Source organism: Rattus norvegicus, chromosome 16, assembly GCF_036323735.1.
Source record: "Rattus norvegicus strain BN/NHsdMcwi chromosome 16, GRCr8, whole genome shotgun sequence".
NCBI lineage: Eukaryota > Metazoa > Chordata > Mammalia > Rodentia > Muridae > Rattus > Rattus norvegicus.
This window is the reverse complement of record NC_086034.1, coordinates 77,723,211-77,741,204: the sequence shown is the minus strand read 5'-3', so window position 1 is coordinate 77,741,204 and position 17,994 is coordinate 77,723,211. Positions and strand designations below refer to the sequence as shown.

At 47.2% G+C, this 17,994-nt stretch overlaps 1 protein-coding gene and 1 long non-coding RNA gene across 5 annotated transcripts in view; one reads left to right on the top strand and one right to left on the bottom strand.

Moving 5' to 3' along the window:
• Nucleotides 1-16,954, top strand: part of Mcph1 (microcephalin 1) — a 202,523-nt gene extending 185,569 nt beyond the window's left edge. For all 4 annotated transcript variants that reach the window (XM_006253383.5, NM_001427088.1, XM_063275460.1 and 1 more), the window contains exon 14: nt 13,363-16,954. In XM_006253383.5, coding sequence (XP_006253445.1) covers nt 13,363-13,418 — 56 coding nt within the window. In that variant the 3' untranslated portion in view covers nt 13,419-16,954. The remainder of the gene's footprint in view (nt 1-13,362) is intronic.
• Nucleotides 1,443-3,736, bottom strand: LOC134482416 (uncharacterized). The gene is made up of 2 exons (XR_010058487.1): nt 3,460-3,736; nt 1,443-3,168 (listed from the first exon to the last, which is right to left on the bottom strand). It is a non-coding gene; the product is annotated as an uncharacterized LOC134482416 (long non-coding RNA).
• Nucleotides 16,955-17,994: the final 1,040 nt, after the last annotated feature.

The following is a 17,994-nucleotide window of genomic DNA, read 5'->3' as shown; positions in this document are numbered from 1 at the left end:
GCTGCTGCTGCTGCTGCTGCTGCTGCTGCTGTTGCTGCTGCTGCTGCTGCTCCTCCTCCTCCTCCTCGCCCTCCTCATCTTCCTCCTCCTCACCCTCCTCATCTTCCTCCTCCTCGCCCTCCTCATCTTCCTCCTCCTCGCCCTCCTCGCCCTCCTTTTCCTTCTCCCTCCCTCTCCTCTTCCCTCTTCCTCCTCCTCCTCGCCCTCCTAGCCCTCCTTTTCCTTCTTCCTCCCTCTCCTCTTCCTCCTCCTCCTCCTCACCCTCCTCTCCCTCCTTTTCCTTCTTCCTCCCTCTCCTCTTCCTCCTCCTCCTCCTCGCCCTCCTCTCCCTCCTTTTCCTTCTTCCTCCCTCTCCTCTCCTGTCCTTCGCTCCTTCCCCGCTTTATGCTAGGCTCAACACCCTACAATGGACTCATCCCAAGCAGGATGAATTCTGGACTCAGCTCCAAGGATAAATTTTAAATCTTCATCCCTGAGATTTTGACAAAGGTATTGGTTTGGTGGGATCAAGCCCTGCAGACCAGACAGCTGAAATACTCATTTCTCACTGTTGTGGAATCTGGAAGGCCAAGGGCAAAGCGGGATCAGGCAGATCTCCATGGCTGCCCCTGGACTTGCAGGTGACACCCCTTTCCTGTGTGGCTTCCTTTTTGAGTTCACACTTCCTCCTTAAGTGAGGTCTGGTTCAACCCCTTCTGGGTCCTGCCTCCAAATGCAGCCATGTTCCAAGGTGCTAGGGATTGGGGATTAGACGCAGGAATTCTGGGAGGGCTCAGCTCCACGTAACAGCAGATTACCCTGTTTGCAGGTCCTTACCTGGTCGCTCAGTGCTCTCTCCCTGTGTGTGCTTCTCCTTTCAGCCTTTCCTCTCCTGTTCTTCCTTGTGAATGCTGAGATCCCAACTACCTGCTCCCCTGCCCTCCTCCTCCCCTCCCCCACATACTCCCCTCCTCCATCCCCCCCCCCAGCCCCCCAGTCCTCTCCTCTCTCTGCTCCTCCCAGTTTTCTGGTTCTTCTTTTTCCCTTATCTTCCAAGTCCTCTTCTGAGACTGAGTCCTTCCTGGGTCCTTTAGGACTGCCCCCCATAAGTGTCCTTCTCTCTCCCTCTTTCTCTCCCTCTCTCCCTTCTAGCTTCCCCTTCCTCCTGGGTTTTTTTATTCAGCCCCCCTTCCCCACCTCACTCTCATTTCTAAATCCTAAAGTCCTGACTTCTCTCACTCACTTTTTGATGTTCTCCTTGAATAGATAAAAATGGATAACCTCATTTTCCAAAGTTACATTCACACAAAAATTCATGAGTATCTTTTAAATGATTGATGATTGACCCTGTACATTTTCGATAAGGCAATCAAAAGTACTTTTTACTATCTGCTACAGAGCCGTTTGTCTTTGCATAGAAAGTATTGAAAGGAAAAAAAAAAAAAAAGCTACCCTTTAGCTCCCGTCCCAAAGCCAAATGCTGTTTATTTTTCTGAATGCCAAGAATAGAACCTTCGAATATCCCATGTTCCACAGCCGGGATCTTGTTTGGTTTCTTGGAAAAGTGAATCAAACTGACAACGGCCTCAGACCAGAACTGAGCTTTGAAAACACGTCGGTGCATGACCGGTATCAGCTGTCCAAAACAACAACTAACAGTCGCAGAGTTCGGGAATCGCCGCTGTGGGGGAAGGCGGCAGCCTGAGCCGCACTCCTGCTATTTCCAGGCTGGGTGGCTGACAGCCTTCCTGTTGCTCCAGCGTCCTGTGCAGTGCCTGTTACAGCCAGGCTAAGTTCTTCCGGTTGTTTTGTTGGTTGGCTCCGGCTGGGATTTTAGGGGACGACTGCCTACCTGCTGTGTCTACCCAAGGCCCCCCGGCAACATTCTCTGCATGCCAGGGCTGGCTCAGAGACCCCAGTTTGTGCTCCTTTCCTCCCCCTAATTGACATCCGGTTGCTGACCTGTCATTGATTACACCAGCTGCTATGCCCTTGGCAGTATCCGGGCATTGTGTGCTCCAGGCCTGCCTGTGTAAGATGAGTCCCCGTGGCTTCTGGGTACCCCCCTGACACACCAAGTCTTCCAGCCTGAGCCAGGTATCTTTCAAACGCCAATTAGCACAGTTAAGTCTCTTTCTGAATTGAATTATAACGGAGCCTCTCCTGTGGTGTGCACAGAACAAAGGTATTGCCTCCACATCTGTCCATCAAGCACAGGTTGACAAGCACAGCACAGTCCTGTGCTTGGTGTCCCTCCAGCTCTGCACAGGCTTGATCTTTTCCTTATACACTGGCCAAGGGAGACCCAAGAAGATGTGATGTGGTATATGCTGTGGTTGGCCTTCTCAGGAGTCCTGAGCGACAGCATTCCTGCATGCATAAAAATGTCACTACAGTGCCACGACAGAGGGACCGTGTGACCTTTGAACACTCTTATTCCCCAAACCTCTATTATTTTAAACATTTCTCTAGAACACATTTTATTCCCAGGCTGGTGAACTAGGCTTAGTTGTGGAATGCTTGCCTTCCGTGCAGGATCCTAGGGTCATTCTGCAGAAGGGAAGGGAGGGAGAAGAGGAGAAAGAAAGGAAGTATTGCATTCTCAAAATATACTAAGAGAGACTGAAAATAGAGCTTCATGGCAGTGCACTTGCCCGCACGTGTATGAAGAAGTCGCAATCCCGTTCTAAAATAAATGAATAAATTAAAAAAAAAAAGAATAGAAAAAATACACTAAGATAAACAGAAACTTTTAAGGCATGGATTTGAGAAGAAAATTATTTCGTGATAAGCTATAAAAGGCAATATTCAGTATTTATTAATTCAGTTTACTCCAACTGGAATAGGCAGTGTGAGTTTGAGCCAGGGAGAGTCTTCAGAGCAGTTTGGATTAAACATTTAAAAGAGTTAAAAGCATCTTTTTATATCCACCTTCAAGTTTGCAAGTAGACATCCAAAATGAAAACACCGGGGCCGAGTGGTGCGCTTGGTTGCTCCGTAGCTTTCTGTCTAGTCTTAAAGTCAGTGGGTTTTGCGTGAAGCTGCTGAGAAGTGCCTCAGAGAAAGTGAATGATCCTTAGGAGAATTTCATGGAGCCTCGAGTCTGGCATTGAGTTAGCACCGCACATCCTGCCTTCCCGGCCATTGTGTGTTGCTGATATAGGACATGAACAGGCACAGAATGTCACCCTGTGGAATTCAAACAGAAAGCATTTAATCCCTGCCGTACTCAAGTGGCCCACAGAGGGTGTGAGACGCCACGCTGCCTTCCTTACAAGGAGTCCCTGTCCCCCATTCACTCCCCAGAGCCCATTTTCCCTGAAACAGCACTGTACCCGGGCCAGGATTCTCCATGAATCATTCAAGCAGAAGGAGAAATGGGGATTTCTGAGCAAGAACACCCTTGTGGGCACTTGAATATACACGAAAATCAACAAGAAAACAAGCATCAAATTCCCGGTAGCAAGAACCAGGTACTACCTGTCCCAATGTCAGAATGTGGGTGTGTCACTTAAAACTGTTTTCCAGTCCTCTTGTTCTCCTTGGCACTCCCATGAATGGCAGTTCCCATGTCCCGTCTCAAAGGTCGCAGGGTCTAAGGACCTTGCCTGGTGAGAACTGACAGGCAGGACTGTCAGGCTGTATGGCTCGGTGCTGTGCTCATTCTTGGTCACGCCGGCCCCTCCCTTTGATGTTATCAAATAATATGGGTTTGGCCTTTCTCATGAGACTGCTTCAATCTCAGCCTCCCCTTCATTGTCTGGGCTACATTCAAGAGATAAGACCTGCATTTATGCTATTGTGGGGAGAACATTTATGCTATTGTGGGGAGATAGTGTAATATTCTCCGCAGAGCTGTCAGAAAAATAAAGTTTACCCTTGACATGACTTCTACATAACTTACAAAGAACATTTTACTTAACTGCTTCCCCAAGTCAGAACTTCAGGAAAAAGGGTCCCTGATAGCTTCTGGGCCTTCCCATGCTGGCCTGAGCTATTCATGTGTCCCTCATTGGCTGGCCAGCTAAGTGCCTAACTGTGGCATTCCACGGAACAACGGCTACTCTGGAGACCACGGACCTTGGGGATTCATAATTATATGGACACCTGAGGGTTAGTCAAGCTCCCCTTGTCTCCTAGTCCCATTGCACAGATAAGAACTAGTCACCAAAGGCTGAGGGTTCAGGAAAAAAAGAAAAAGAAAAAAAAAGAAACAGAAAAATGGGAGGGCTGTCTGTCCCTTGGCCTGCCCTTCCCTTCCCATGTATCCTTCCCAGGACCCAGGCCCAGGAGCTTACCAGTCACACTACACATGATTGAAAACTGGACAATAGAGTCTGTAATTCTAACATCTAAAGACCATGTGTGCACCAATATATCATTGATTCAGTTCTGTCAATCGGCTGCTTTAGCTTTGGTTAGGGAAAGCTAGGGAAAGAATGGACTTGGGAAATGTCCCTAAGCTCTCCCAATAGTCCAGGTAATAGTTCTTGAATTTCCCTGGCCATTCAGGCTACCCATCTTCAACTCAAGTCAGATCCTTCAGCCTCCCTCAGCACAAAATGCCACCTCCCAACAAAGAGTCCTCTGTGAGTTTAGCTCAGGGCAGAAATGATGTGAGCTCAAAAGTGTTCTACGGAAGAAGAAAGGTGTGTGCTGGTGTGGAAGTCACAGTGGCCATCGGCATTTTTGTACTTGGCATTTGTGACACGATGGCCAGCTCTATAAAACTTGCTGTTGTTAAGATTAGAGGTTCACCAAGCCCTGCAGCAGTCCCACTCTTAAGCAAGGCCCCAGTATGTGCCTGCTGCCCCATGGCTCCCAGCACATAAAAGGAAGTTAACAAACATAAAAGAAACTTCAAAGCGCCACCTCCTAATGCCATGTTACTGACCACTTAGCCTGTCTGTGCTCACTGCTTATGGCTGGAAGGTAGTTCTCATGTGACTTCAGAGGACCTGAGGCTTTGGCTCCTTTTCTGTTGCTGTTGCCTTAGACGTTAATGTTAACACCCTAGAGCCTCAAGTGATGACGGTTCCGGTGTGAGGCGAAGCCTGCAGGGAACTTAGAGTGTGACTGCATGGGGAGATAGTATTTGGAAAGAAGACCTCGAAAGAGAGCAAAAGATTAAGCGCTCATAAAGTAGGATGTTAGTCCAACCACGCGGTTTCAGTGCGTGCACAGGGAAGAGACGTCGGGTGGATGCAGGGAGCCAGGGCTTCAGCTAGCCAAGGACAGTGACCCCAAGAGAGACACTTGACTAGACATCAGTGCAGAGGCCTGAGGTGGATGCTGTTGCCCCACCCTACCTGGGGTCCTCTCTGATGGAAGCCTGAGCTACTACAGTTCACAGAGTCCTAAGGTCCCCTTTGGAAGTCAGAGCCCATTCCAGCCACCCAATCTCCAGTTAGGGATCCTCCTCATAGGGAGTGGGATGTCATACCAGTAGTGAAATTTTCTATCAATAGTAAGATTGCAAACTAGTAGATTTCAAATTGTGCAGCACAGAATCCAGTGTTCTGCAAACAGGACTGAGGCCGAGGTGTCTCCCCTGGCTTCCAAGCAGAGGAACAGTAGTTGGATGGGATCATGCTATTTTAATCTTCAGTCAGTTTTTTCTTAAACATCAATGCCACCACTAGACACCGTTGAAAGAGAGAAGGACAGGAGGGTGGGCCATGCTGAAGCCTGGCCATCTAAATAGTAAATAATGCAGGCAGTGCTGAGACAGGGAGGCAAGGCCATCAATGCAGCACTGCAAAGGGACCTGGGGCTGCACAGTAGGGATGCACAGTGGGGATGCACAGTAGGGACCTTTGAAAATCGAGGCAGTGGGATGAACACTTTCCCACTGGTAAATTTGGAGATGAGATGCTGAAACTGAATCAGGACACAGAAAATACAAACAAACCGAGCATCACAAAAAGTGAAAAGGAGCCAGAGAGCATCTCTCACCATCCACCAAACTGCTGCCAGAGGACGGGGCCATGCCCACCATCAGAGCCCTGGACCTGTACTCCCGGGTCAGTCCATCACAGAAATAAAGGAAGTGAGAAAGATTCACCTGACTCTTGTGGGAAATCTGCGCAGCCTCTGAAGGTTTACAACAACCAGAATATGTCCCTCAAGGAAACTTGGCTTCAGAAGGGCAGGGAGCCTTGTGCATGGGATAGAGGACCAGAGCTCTTCCACCACCCAGGAGGAGGATTCCGCAAGAGGGATCCTTGCCTCCATCTCAGGGACCCTGGAGAGTGGACAGGACCACCAACCCTGAAGGGAGACAGCAGAAGTAAAAGCAGATGGATGAGAGTATGTCACAGCAGAATTCTGTGAGGAATGCATTAAACTCTGTGACTCAAAAGATAATAGTAAGAAATGGGACAAAGATATAACAAGAAATTCCAGAAAACCTGCAAATGTACAATCACCCATGAAAAAGTATTCAACAGCACTAACCACTAGGGAAGTGTGACTCAGAACCTTACAATCCCCTTCCCCCAAAAAAGTGTTGAAGAAGTTGTGGGCAATTAGAGCCCTTAGATGCAGCTAAGGGAGGCATAAGCATTGTAACCACTAAGGAAAACACTGTGTGGAGTTACCAGTGATCCAGCGGCTCCACTGCGGGGACATATATACCCCGCCCCTAATGTGACTCCGAGTGTGAGTGAGGGTTGTACGTCTGTAAGCACAGCAGCATTGTTCACAGCGGCAGACGGGAGAAGCGACCAGAGTAGGGAGAAGCGACCAGAGTATCAGATAACAGCAAAGGAAACACAGCATGTCCACACGGTGTGCAGTCTCCTGCCAGCAAAAGGAGATCCTGGTACCCGCACTACACGGTGGAGACACCATGCCCAGTGCAATAAGCCAGTCACACGATGTCCCCGGAACAGTCAAAGTTACAGAGACAGGGCATGTGACCAGGGTTTCCCGAAGCAACCGCAGGGAGCATGAGGGTGGGAAGTTACTGTTTAGTGGATACAGAGATTTGGTTTGGGATCCTGAGAAAGTTCTTGAAATTCATAAGTGCTGGTAGTTTCACAGTACTGTGAATGTACTTTTATTGAAACATGCAGTCAAAATAGCTAAAATGGTAAATTTATAGTTTGTATATCTTATAAAATGGCAACTCCTCTATATAATTTTAGTACTAGGTTTTTACCAAAAATAACAATTATTGCAGAACTAAACAAAGAGGGGGAGTTATACACCCAATTTTTCAAGGCCCATTTTTCAAGATCTTAATGCAATCACTCATTTTGTCAACATGGATATTAAAAGTCTAAAATGAAACATTAGTGAATCAACTTTAGTAGTTTGCTAAAAATAAAATGTACATAAAATCAAGTATCAGGCTAAGAATATAAGAATAGTTAGTGACAGGATTGGTCTCCTGTTACTTTTCCCAGTGGTGTTAAAAACCATGAAAGATAATTGAACATCCACTCGTGTCAAACATGCCTCGAGAAGCAGGAACACCTTCTTCCTGTCCATGTACATGCTAAGAAGTGGCTATGGTAAATTACTTAATAGTGAAAACCTCAGTGTAAGCTTCAAGTCTCATACAAGAAGCCCAGCAATGCTACTGCCCTTTTCAACAGTGTTCTAGAGCAGCCAGTCAAGGAAACAGAATGGGGGGCAGATGCCTTAAAGGCTGAGAGAAGCCATCCTTCCATGGTTTAATTGTCTACACAGACGCATCCTGTAGGAACAGAAAGACTACCACAACTAAGTCGAACATCACGGAATCCACCGCGGAGACTGATAGAGCAGAGCCCATGATTGTAATAGAGAAAATCGTCGATGGCTCTGGAGTGGCCTAGTGCTAAGCCACTCTACTTCCTTGTCTGGGACAGCAAAGAGTTCTGTGAATGACAGCCCAGGGCTGACTCCTCAGTGCACCCTCAGAAAGGTGCCAGGTTAAGGATGACCCTGGGCAGTATCAGAGCTGAAAGGAATGTTAGAAGCTGCCGTAACCCATTCTTGCTTTTTCCACAAGAATACTGGATTAGTTACCTGTCTCTTTTTTTTTTTTTTTTTTTTTTTGGTTCTTTTTTTCGGAGCTGGGGACCGAACCCAGGGCCTTGCGCCTTGCACTTCCTAGGCAAGCGCTCTACCAACTGAGCTAAATCCCCAACCCCCTAGTTACCTGTCTCTTTAATGAGACAAAATATCATACCGTAACAGTTTAAGGAAGGGAGGGAGGAGGAAGGAAGGATGGACGGAAGGAAGGAAATAAGGAAGGAAGGAAGGAAATAAGGGAGGAAGGAAGGAAGAAAGGAAGGAAGGAGGGAAGGAAATAAGGGAGGAAGGAAGGAAATAAGGGAGGAAGGAAGAAAGGAAGGAAGGAGGGAAGGAAATAAGGGAGGAAGGAAGGAGGGAAGGGAGGAAGGAAGGGAAGAAGGGAGGAAGGAAGGAAGGAAGGAAGGGAGGGAGGAAGGAAGGGAGGAAGGAAGGAAGGAAGGAAGGAAGGAGGGAAGGAAATAAGGGAGGAAGGAAGGAAGGAAGAAAGGAAGGAGGGAAGGAAATAAGGGAGGAAGGAAGGAAGGAAGGGAGGAAGGAAGGAAGGAGGGAAGGAAATAAGGGAGGAAGGAAGGAGGGAAGGAAGGAAGGGAGGGAGGAAGGAAGGAGGGAAGGAAATAAGGGAGGAGGGAAGGAGGGAAGGAAATAAGGGAGGAAGGAAGGAGGGAGGGAAGGAGGGAAAGAGGGAGGGAAGGAGGGAAGGAAGGGAGGGAGGAGGGAAGGAAGGGAGGGAGGAAGGAAGGAAGGGAGGGAGGAGGGAAGGGAGGGAGGAAGGAAGGAAGGGAGGAAGGAAGGAAGGAAGGAAATAAATAAGGAAGGAAGGAAGGAAATAAGGAAGGAAATAAGGAAGGAAGGAAGGAAGGGTGGGTTATTCTGGCTGACCATTTAGAATGAAGCCTGTCACGGTTGGTAGGAAGTCACAAAGGCAGAAGCAAGAGGCAGCAGCTCACATTTCATCCAGTCAGAACAGCACAGTGAGGGCTGGTTCTCAGCTCACTTCTTCCTCTCAGTGCAGGCCTTGAGCCAGTGGAATGGAATGGTGCCTTTCACACTTAGAATGGGTCTTCCCATTCCAGTTAACCCACTCTCCAAACTTCCTCACAGATATGTCAAGAGGTTGTCTCCTAGGTGATTATCAACCTGGCAAGTGGCCAGTCTTAGCTGACATACATGCACACACACACACACACGTGTACACACACACACACACAAGACATTGAGGCTAGTTTATCGTACAGTAAAATAACTTTGCACTGCTCGTGTACTAAGCATATTGCGTATTCTTAGGCACTGCATGTGTAACACTTAACAAGAAACACACAGTCCTTGCCCATGTGAGAATTAGATCGGTAGCAGGTTTAAGCAACAGTAGTGGTAGATATTATGAAGGAGATGAAGTGATGTGAGGGAGGTCCTTGCTTCAGTCTGGAGAGGTAGTCAGCCTGAGATAGCCTAAAGGAAGAAGAGAGGACTAAAAAGGGGAGGGAAGCCAAGGAAAGCTGGTGCCTAGAAGCATGGTAGTGTGAAATGCAAGGAGGAGAGAGACGGTAGGGGAGAGGCTTGAAGTGATTAAGTGTTAAGTGATGCTGGCCCTTGGTGTTTAGGGATACCAGCTTAATATTGGTAGAGTCGTGGCAGCGTCAGATTTTAGTTGACATTTCAGTAGCTCTCACAGCCGGGTGCGGGAGAAACGAGGGATGGTGATTACCCGGACTTGAGTTATGAGCATCCAAGACAACCGTGAGGAGAGTCTTGCCAAGCAGGACTAGAGGAGCCGTACTGAAAGAGCAAAGTTTGGCTCAGCCTGTGGAAGTGAAGCCTGTGGGATGAGCACACAGCAGGAGAGACCTGCTCCATGAGCTCCAGGTGGAACTGAGGTCAACCTGTCAGAGTATACAGGGGGCAGCGCTGGGTTCATCACTGCGAAGTGCTTGGAAATTGTGGCAGCTGGCTTCTATGTCAGCCTGACACGAGCTAGAGTCACCTAAGGAGAGAAAACCGCAACTCACAAAATGCCTGCATAAGAAGGGACTGCACAAGCCCATTGGCATTTCCTTAATTGGTGATTGATAGGAGACAGCACAGGCCATTGTGGGCAGTGCCAACCTGGGCACTGGAAGAAAGCAGGCTCAGTGTGCCGTGAAGAGCAGGCCAGTAAGCAGCAGCCCTCCATGGCTGCTTCATCCTCTTCGGCTTCCAGGTTCCAGTCATGAGTTCCTATCCTGACTTCATTTGTTAGTGGAAGTGTAGGCCAAATAAACCCTTTCCTTCCTGTGGAACTTTAGTCACCGTGTTTCATCACCCTAAGACAGAGACATTCATAACTGGAGCCTCTCTTGTTGAGGGGGAAGCTCTTGCCATAAATACCCCCCAGAGTGATACTCACCCCACAGAGAAGCCTCGGAGATGCCTGCTGAGTGAGCTGTGAATGAGCATGTCCACTGAACTGCCTTCTGGGACTTCTGCTGAGCAGAGAAAAGGCCTGGTCCGCTGTGCTCTCGGCTTGGCACAGTATCATCCACCACCAGCTACCAAGTTTTAGTTAAATATAGAGATTTGTCCCCCACACCCATAAAACATTAATGTTGGCAGCATGTTGGTCCGGTACACCGACCGAAAGACCACACAGAAGTTCGGCTAGAAAACTGGCTTGCCCTAGGTTCGTGCCAAGTCCTATTAAAGAACGTGGCCGGCCCGGGGTTGGAGTTTGTTTTTGTTTTAAGAATGAAAGAACTAGGGAGGACAGGAAAGAGACAGAGGAGAGGGGAGGCCGTGACATCTCCTGCATCTTTCCTGCTTAAAATTCTTAGCAGTGCAGTTGGAATCCTAGCAGTCGAGAGGAGAGCTGGAGGGTGGGTAGCTTATGTACACCCTGGGCTACATGAAAGCCTGCCTCAAAAAGCTGAACAATAATGCTGTTAACAATGGTAGCCACTTTTTCTGATTGCCCGGGCTGCACTCTGTCTGCAGTGACAAGACTGGAGAAAGGCCGTGTAGTTTGTCTGACTGGGTCCTGCTGATAGGCAATGCCTCCTTCCACTCACCTATACGGGCTCATTTCCCATTTCCCTGCAGTGTCATATTTGTTCTGTGCAAACCTCATCGGACCTCAGTGCTGTAATTAGAACAACTCGGTCCCTTTTATCACCTACTTCTTCTCCTTTTCAAATCTGTATTCCCATGTTAGTCACTGTGTTAATGTTCTTCTTTTTGTAAAACTTGGAATTTGGGAGTTATATTGAATTATCAGATTAAGTAGAGAGAGGCTTCCTTTCAGTGGGTTGTTTGTTTTGTTTTCTGACCTTATAAACTGATCCAGTCAGAAATCCATATGCTAAACTGGGGTCCAAAGAGCCCTTACAGCCTGGGTGGACATTACTTTATAGACCAGGTAGGGAGAGCAGCAGATTGTCATCTGTGAGTCAAAACCCAGGTACAATGAAGCAAAACCTCAACATGGCATGGACACAGAAAAAAGACGATAGCTTTTTTTTTTAAGATGTTATTTATTTATGATATTTAAGTACACTGTATCTGTCTTCAGACACACCAGAAGAGGGCATCGGATCCCATTACAGATGGTTGTGAGCCACCATGTGGTCGCTGGGATTTGAACTCAGAACCTCTGGAAGAGCAGTCAGTGCGCTTAACCACTGAGCCATCTCTCCAGCCCCCGACAATAGCTTTTACATGGAAGAAACACATACAAGGCAAAAGCAAGAGACACGCATCCTGCAGCAGGCATTGCAGGAAAGGAGTGAAGCATGGGTCCACTTCAGCATCGCAGAGACACAAGAGCTGTCTTAACTGTATACAGTACTGTGTGTGTGCACATATGCTCATGCATGCGTGTGTATGCACCCAGTGCTAGTTAGCATGTTCCCCTCTACTGACGACCCCCAGGGGACCCCTCTCCAGCTCACAGTCTTAGATGGAAGCTTGTCTGTACAGGAAGGCAACAGTCAGATTCTGGAACAATTCTTTAAGCCAAAACTAAGATGAGCTTTTCTTTCTTCTACTCTTCCTTTGCTTTTTATTTCTAGAATGAACCCATCTTTCTCCCTTGTTCCACACAGCCACCATAGCTGTCCATCTTCCAACAGGCTTCACTCTTCAAGGCCCTTCAGATACGACTGTCTAACTAACTGTATAGTGGTCTCATGGGAGGTGTCAGCCAGTGAGCACCAACACTCAGCTGTGTTCCCTGCTGTTTTTGTAGTAAGAAGACCGTTGTGTATAGTAAGCATCTTAGTAGTAACAACTGATAGTACATTAGTCACAATTTTTGTTCCTTTGACAAAACTCCCGAGGAAAATGACACGGGGAAGGATATGTTGTGGCCCGATGCATGGTCGACTGGTTCTACTGTCCTGGGACCATGGGTGGACAGAACCTCGTGATTGGGGTGTATACAGCAGAGCAAAGCAGCTTATAGCAGCTGGGAGGCATGGGAGGAGAGGAGAAGCCAGGGCAGGACCTGAGCCAAGGACCCGTCTCAGCCACCCACTTCCTTTACCCTGTGAAGTTTCCAGCACTTCCCAAGGTGGCGTCACCAGCGGGGTCTGAGCTTTCTACACAAGTTTGTGGAGCAGTACACATCCCAGACATGGTGGAGGGATCGTGACCAATGGTAGCACACTGTACTGCCCAGCTGCCCAGCTCTCTCTGTGACCAGACATTTTCATAAAGCGATGAAGCCTCAAACCATAAGACCCTAGCGTTCCCCAACTCCAACCTCATCCATTGGGCCACAAACTGGGTTTTAGGACTGCGCCTAACTTTGTTTTCAACATGGAATCCCTAACGGGGTAGACAGCCTGGCACAGTCTAGATATCATAGTTAATGTCATAATTAAAATTAAAAATTTACACTCTGCCTTCTAACAATGGGTGTTTGAAGTAGCTCTAGGATTAGAGCTCAGGAGTCTTTGCCGACAGCTGTCCCAGCTCCCTCCAACAGAATGTCTGTCCTGATAGGAGTCTCTTCATTGTGATACAACCTAGTGGGACACTGGACTGCCGAATGGATCAGCCTGGGGCCAGTGTGACTGCATTTCATTTTACTTTTAAAAGTGAGCATCCTGTAAGGGCAAGTGAGACAATGAAGAGCTCTGAAACATTTAAGATGTTTAAACTGTGTTTCGTAAAGCATTCAAAGAGGATCACAGCTGGCACACACCTTTAATCCCAGCACTTGGGAGGCAGAGGCAGGTGGGTCTCTGAGTTCGAGGAGCCTGGTCTACAGAGTGAGTTCCAGGACAGCCAGGGCTACACAGACCAGGGGTGGGGGGTGGCGGGAGTGGATTTTCCTGTGTTGCAACTAGCTATCTTAACTGTCAAGCTGGTTTTTTTTTTCTCTAGATTCCATCACCCAACACAAGATCTGTGACTTTAACAACTACCAGTTGCTGCAATGAGACACCTATGGCTGCTGTCCTCAACACTCAAGAAAAACAAGAGAAGGAACCAGCATGCAACTTAAGGCTTGATGTCACATGTTACTTTATATACTGTGGTTTTTATCTTGAGAGGGAGGGACAAAGGGAGGGAGGGAGGGAGGGAGGAAAGGAGAGAGAGAGAGAGAGAGAGAGAGAGAGAGAGAGAGAGAGAGGCTAGAGATTAAATCCAAGGAATTTAAGCAAGCAATGAACCACTGAACTACATCTCCAGCTTTTATCTTTAAAACTCTTTTTATGTAACTTATTCATGACTCATATTATATTCCAGAGACATCTTGGCCAGCATCAGTTGGGTTCTTTATACAATACTAGTAATGATCATGATGAAGAGGTCACAGAACCTTTGTCTCCGAGATACTTTATTCCCAATTATAGGATGGAAATTGATTTAAATTGCTGTGGTCCTAAACAGTCAAGCAACTCCCTAACTCTTCTGGCTTAGACGCTGAGGTCTTTATTACCATGTTGTGTCTAGATAGGGAGGACAATCATGCACAATTAAGATGACATTTATGTCTCTGGAGATGCTTCACAGAGCATTTAAGAAAGACAGGTATGAATGTTCTGTTCACTGACACTACCTGCCTTCTGAGTGGCTGCCTCTCAGCCTCAACTGGCTCCCCTGAGGTTCCCTAAGGAAAGTCAGCTACTGGGGTAGAGCTCTGTCAAAGGTGTCCAACCCCTGGCCCGTGTGTCAGACTTGTTCAAGGGTACCTGTAAATGTAAAGCTGATATAAAATTATAAACAAATCTAAAGCATCATGAGATTTGTGCTTATGTACGTTTCCCCCAACCCGGCAGGGTTGTAACTCAATTGCACAGTTCTTCCAGATGAAGTCTCTAGACTGCCACATTGTATTACAATTAAATGCCGTCATCAGGTCGGTCACTCTCCAGTGTGTTGACACGGGTCTCTCAGACTGGCCTGGAGCTTGCACACCTCCTACTGTCCATGTTCCCAGTGTTGACCTGTAGTCATGCGCCACCACATGTCATGCTGCCAAGTCCCAGTGAGCTTGAAGGTTTTGCTCAGATCGTTGTAGTTTTCTGTGTTCGGATTGGTCGCTCATGTCAGTTGCCGCTTCCGACCCAGTAAGTCTCAACTCCACTTCCAAAACCTCGTCATTCCAAGATAAGTAATTGAGTCGTACAGTATGTGACTTTGTGGCATTGGCCTTGTTCCTTGTGTAATTCATGGTCTGATGGTTCATTCATGTCATGTGTGTCAGGACATAATTCCTTTTTGTTGCCAAACAGTATTCTATAGTACGGATGCTCTACAGTCTGCCATTCATCCCATGATCCAAGTGAAGGCATAAAGCCCAAGGGGAAAGCAGTTTATGATGTCATGGTGTTCTGGACGATCCAGCAGTCCAAGCTCCTTAGAAGGAGTGGATCAAATGAAAGTGAGGAAGACCACACTCATCACCCTCCCCATCTTCTGTAGTCAGAATAATTCTGTTTTCCCACACGAATCCATAGCTTAAAGCCATCACTTGAAGCCAAAGTAATGGTGTTAAAAAGTGTGGTTTGGGAGAAATTATCAGCTCATAGAGCCCCAATAAAGAGATTGGTGCCTTATAAAAAAGACCCGAGGGAAGCTTCTCCATCACAGGAAGACACAGTAAGAAGACACCATCTCAGCACCAGGATGCAGGCAGGCCTCCCTGCTGGACATTGAATCTGCCAGTGTCGTGCGCTCCTGGCTTCTTCATAACAAACAGAATACATCCATCAGCACCACAGGCTAACATACTAGACTATGTCAGTAGAAATGGGTTCTAGTCTTTACTCAGTGTTTGGAATTCCTGAGGGAAAACGGATTTACCTTCCCTGTTCCCAAAATGTTCAGTGTAAAGTAGGGGGACTGCCAGCCATACATCCCACCAGCCTTGCAAGGAAGAAAGTTAGAACTGTCTTTCCTCTTGATGGAGCAGAAACTCCAGAGCTGGCTTATATTGACCAACAAGAAATCAGGAGGGGGCTGGGGAGATGGCTCAGTGGTTAAGAGCACTGGCTGCTCTAACAGAGGTCCTGAGTTCAATTCCCAGCAACCACATGGTGGCTCACAGCCATCTGTAATGAGATCTGATGCCCTCTTCTGGTGTCTGAAGACAGCTACAGTGTACTCATATACATAAAATAAATAAATCTTTAAAAAAAAATGAGAAGGGGCTGGGAAGATGGTTGAGAGGATGTCACTGACCAATGGGCTCGTGCCGCTGGGGAAACAAGGATCTAGTGGACCCCAGAAGAGTGTAAATCAATGTTCCATTTACTTCCCATGGGAAACAATGATTTCACGTAGTCTCGGGACCGTCCTGCCCAATGTCAGCAGTAATACCAGCCATAGTGGTCTTTACCAGAGCCCTCTGCACACAGACCAGACCAGGACCTCCCCCAGACCCCTGTGAATGAGTTATTTAAAGCACGCCCTAGGTAACTCATGCACTGGGAACTTTGGAGCCAGGAAGGTGCCAGCACCAGCGTGCATGAGAGAACACCCAGGCCATGAGAGGGACGAAGCATCGTCATGAGAAGCGGAGGAAGATAAGGATGTTCACTGCAAAGCGCTAGGATGAGAGTCAAAGCAAGACAAAAGGGGACACAGTCTCCAAGTTTTACGGTTTCTGTCCTTCTGTACGGTATTATGCCCGTGCAGGCTAACAACTTCCGGTCAGCCTCAAGAGCAAGCTAATGTCCCCTCTTTCTTTGCAAGTGTAAATCCATTAAGAGTTACTTTGTTGCACACAGCAAGTGGTGACTCCGTGCTTCTTATGTGACGTCAGGCAGACCTGGCTGGCTAAATCCTTGATCACCTGACATCAGTCTCTAAATCCTTCAGTCAGCTCCCACTCCTAGAGCTCAGGGTTACTGAAACTACACCCTCTAATATGTGGTTGATCTTTCTGGTGACCAACCCCACCAGGAATCTGTCTAGGCGTCCCATGAGGAGGCCTCCAGCATGCCTGCGGGGTTCCCCAATTTTCTTTTTGATTGATTTCCTCCACAGTGAATGTATTAAACTGGTTGAATCACCCATGAATTGTACCAGGATTCCTAATGGTAATGGTTAAATTGGATAGATTTTCATTTTTTCTTAATAATCTTTTGAGATTCTGGAATTCAGACTCCCGTCATACATCGGAATAAATATAAAAGCCTAAAGACATGCATCTCTTATCTCATTGCTCATCACAAACCATTACTAGCTCACGTGAAGACAACAATTCTCACAGTTACCACCAACATGACGAGACTGGATTATGTATCTGTGCATTGTTAGTGGTTTGATAAACGGACACAGTGTCTTGATTTGTGCATGTGGGAATCAGCCTCCTGAACGCTAAACACGCACTCTAACACTACGCTACATCCCCGTCCTTCGACACGATGGCTTGAGGAAGCAATTGGTTGATCACTGTGGAAACAAAGGTATTTATGTCCTAGATCCATGTGGTTTGATTTTAATAAAATCTTCTAAGGAAAGGAAAGCTGTATGTATCCAGTTGCTAACTTCCTGTTACTGTGGTAAAATACCTTGACAAACAGTTTTAGGGAGAAAGGGTATAGTCAAGCATGGCGAGAAGCGAAGACAGCCGAGCCCAAGGCAGCTGGCCACAGGACGTCCCATCCATAATGAGGAGCAGAGACTAGGAGTGCTTACTGCTGCTTCCCCACTTACCACACACACAGTCCAGCCACAGTGGAGAACGTCTGATCCACACAGGCATACCCCTCCATCCAGCTCCCAGGGGACCCTAGATTCTGTCAAGTTGACAACACCATTGTATCAAGAATGTTCACTATAGCAACACTTACCATCAAGCATTGAATATCCTTGGTACAATGAAAAACACTACAGTGGAAGAAATATTTACAATATGAATTAAAACTACAAAATTAATACAGTTCTACTCTAGTCCACCATGCCATGAGTCTGCACAGGACAGTGACATTCTAGGACAACGTCATGGAGAAATGATTTAAGTAAACCAGACTATAATTGGTTTTTATGGTTCTTATTGGTGCTACAATGTCTGTCCAATAATACTTCTAATGATTTCAGAATGTGAAGTTGAGGCCCCTGTGGTCAAGACCAAAGCTCTTGAGCTCAAGGGAGGTGGAAAAGAACTGAAATTAATTATCAGCCGAACTGATTCCCTTTCGAAGCCCTAGGGAGAAGCCATTAACCTGCATTTTTTTCTGCGTGAGAGTCTCCCACCCTTGCCCCCTGGACTTTCCTCCCCCATAGTCACATTGAAGTAGCGTCTTCGCCTATTCACCCAACTCTGATTCATTATCCCAGGCTCCCCTCGACCCGTTCTGTTCAATTGAGGGACTATTACATGAACTACCCACATAATCCAGGATATTGTCTTTATTTTAAAGTCAGCTGAGTACGCCACTTTCCCGGATACCTCTGCAGACCACAGTTGCAGGGTCTTGGTCAGGACAGGGGCGTTTTCTGTCAAGTCAATCCCTGTCCCTTCACCTAGTAAAGTCACCATTGCACCTGCCCTGATGTCTGACA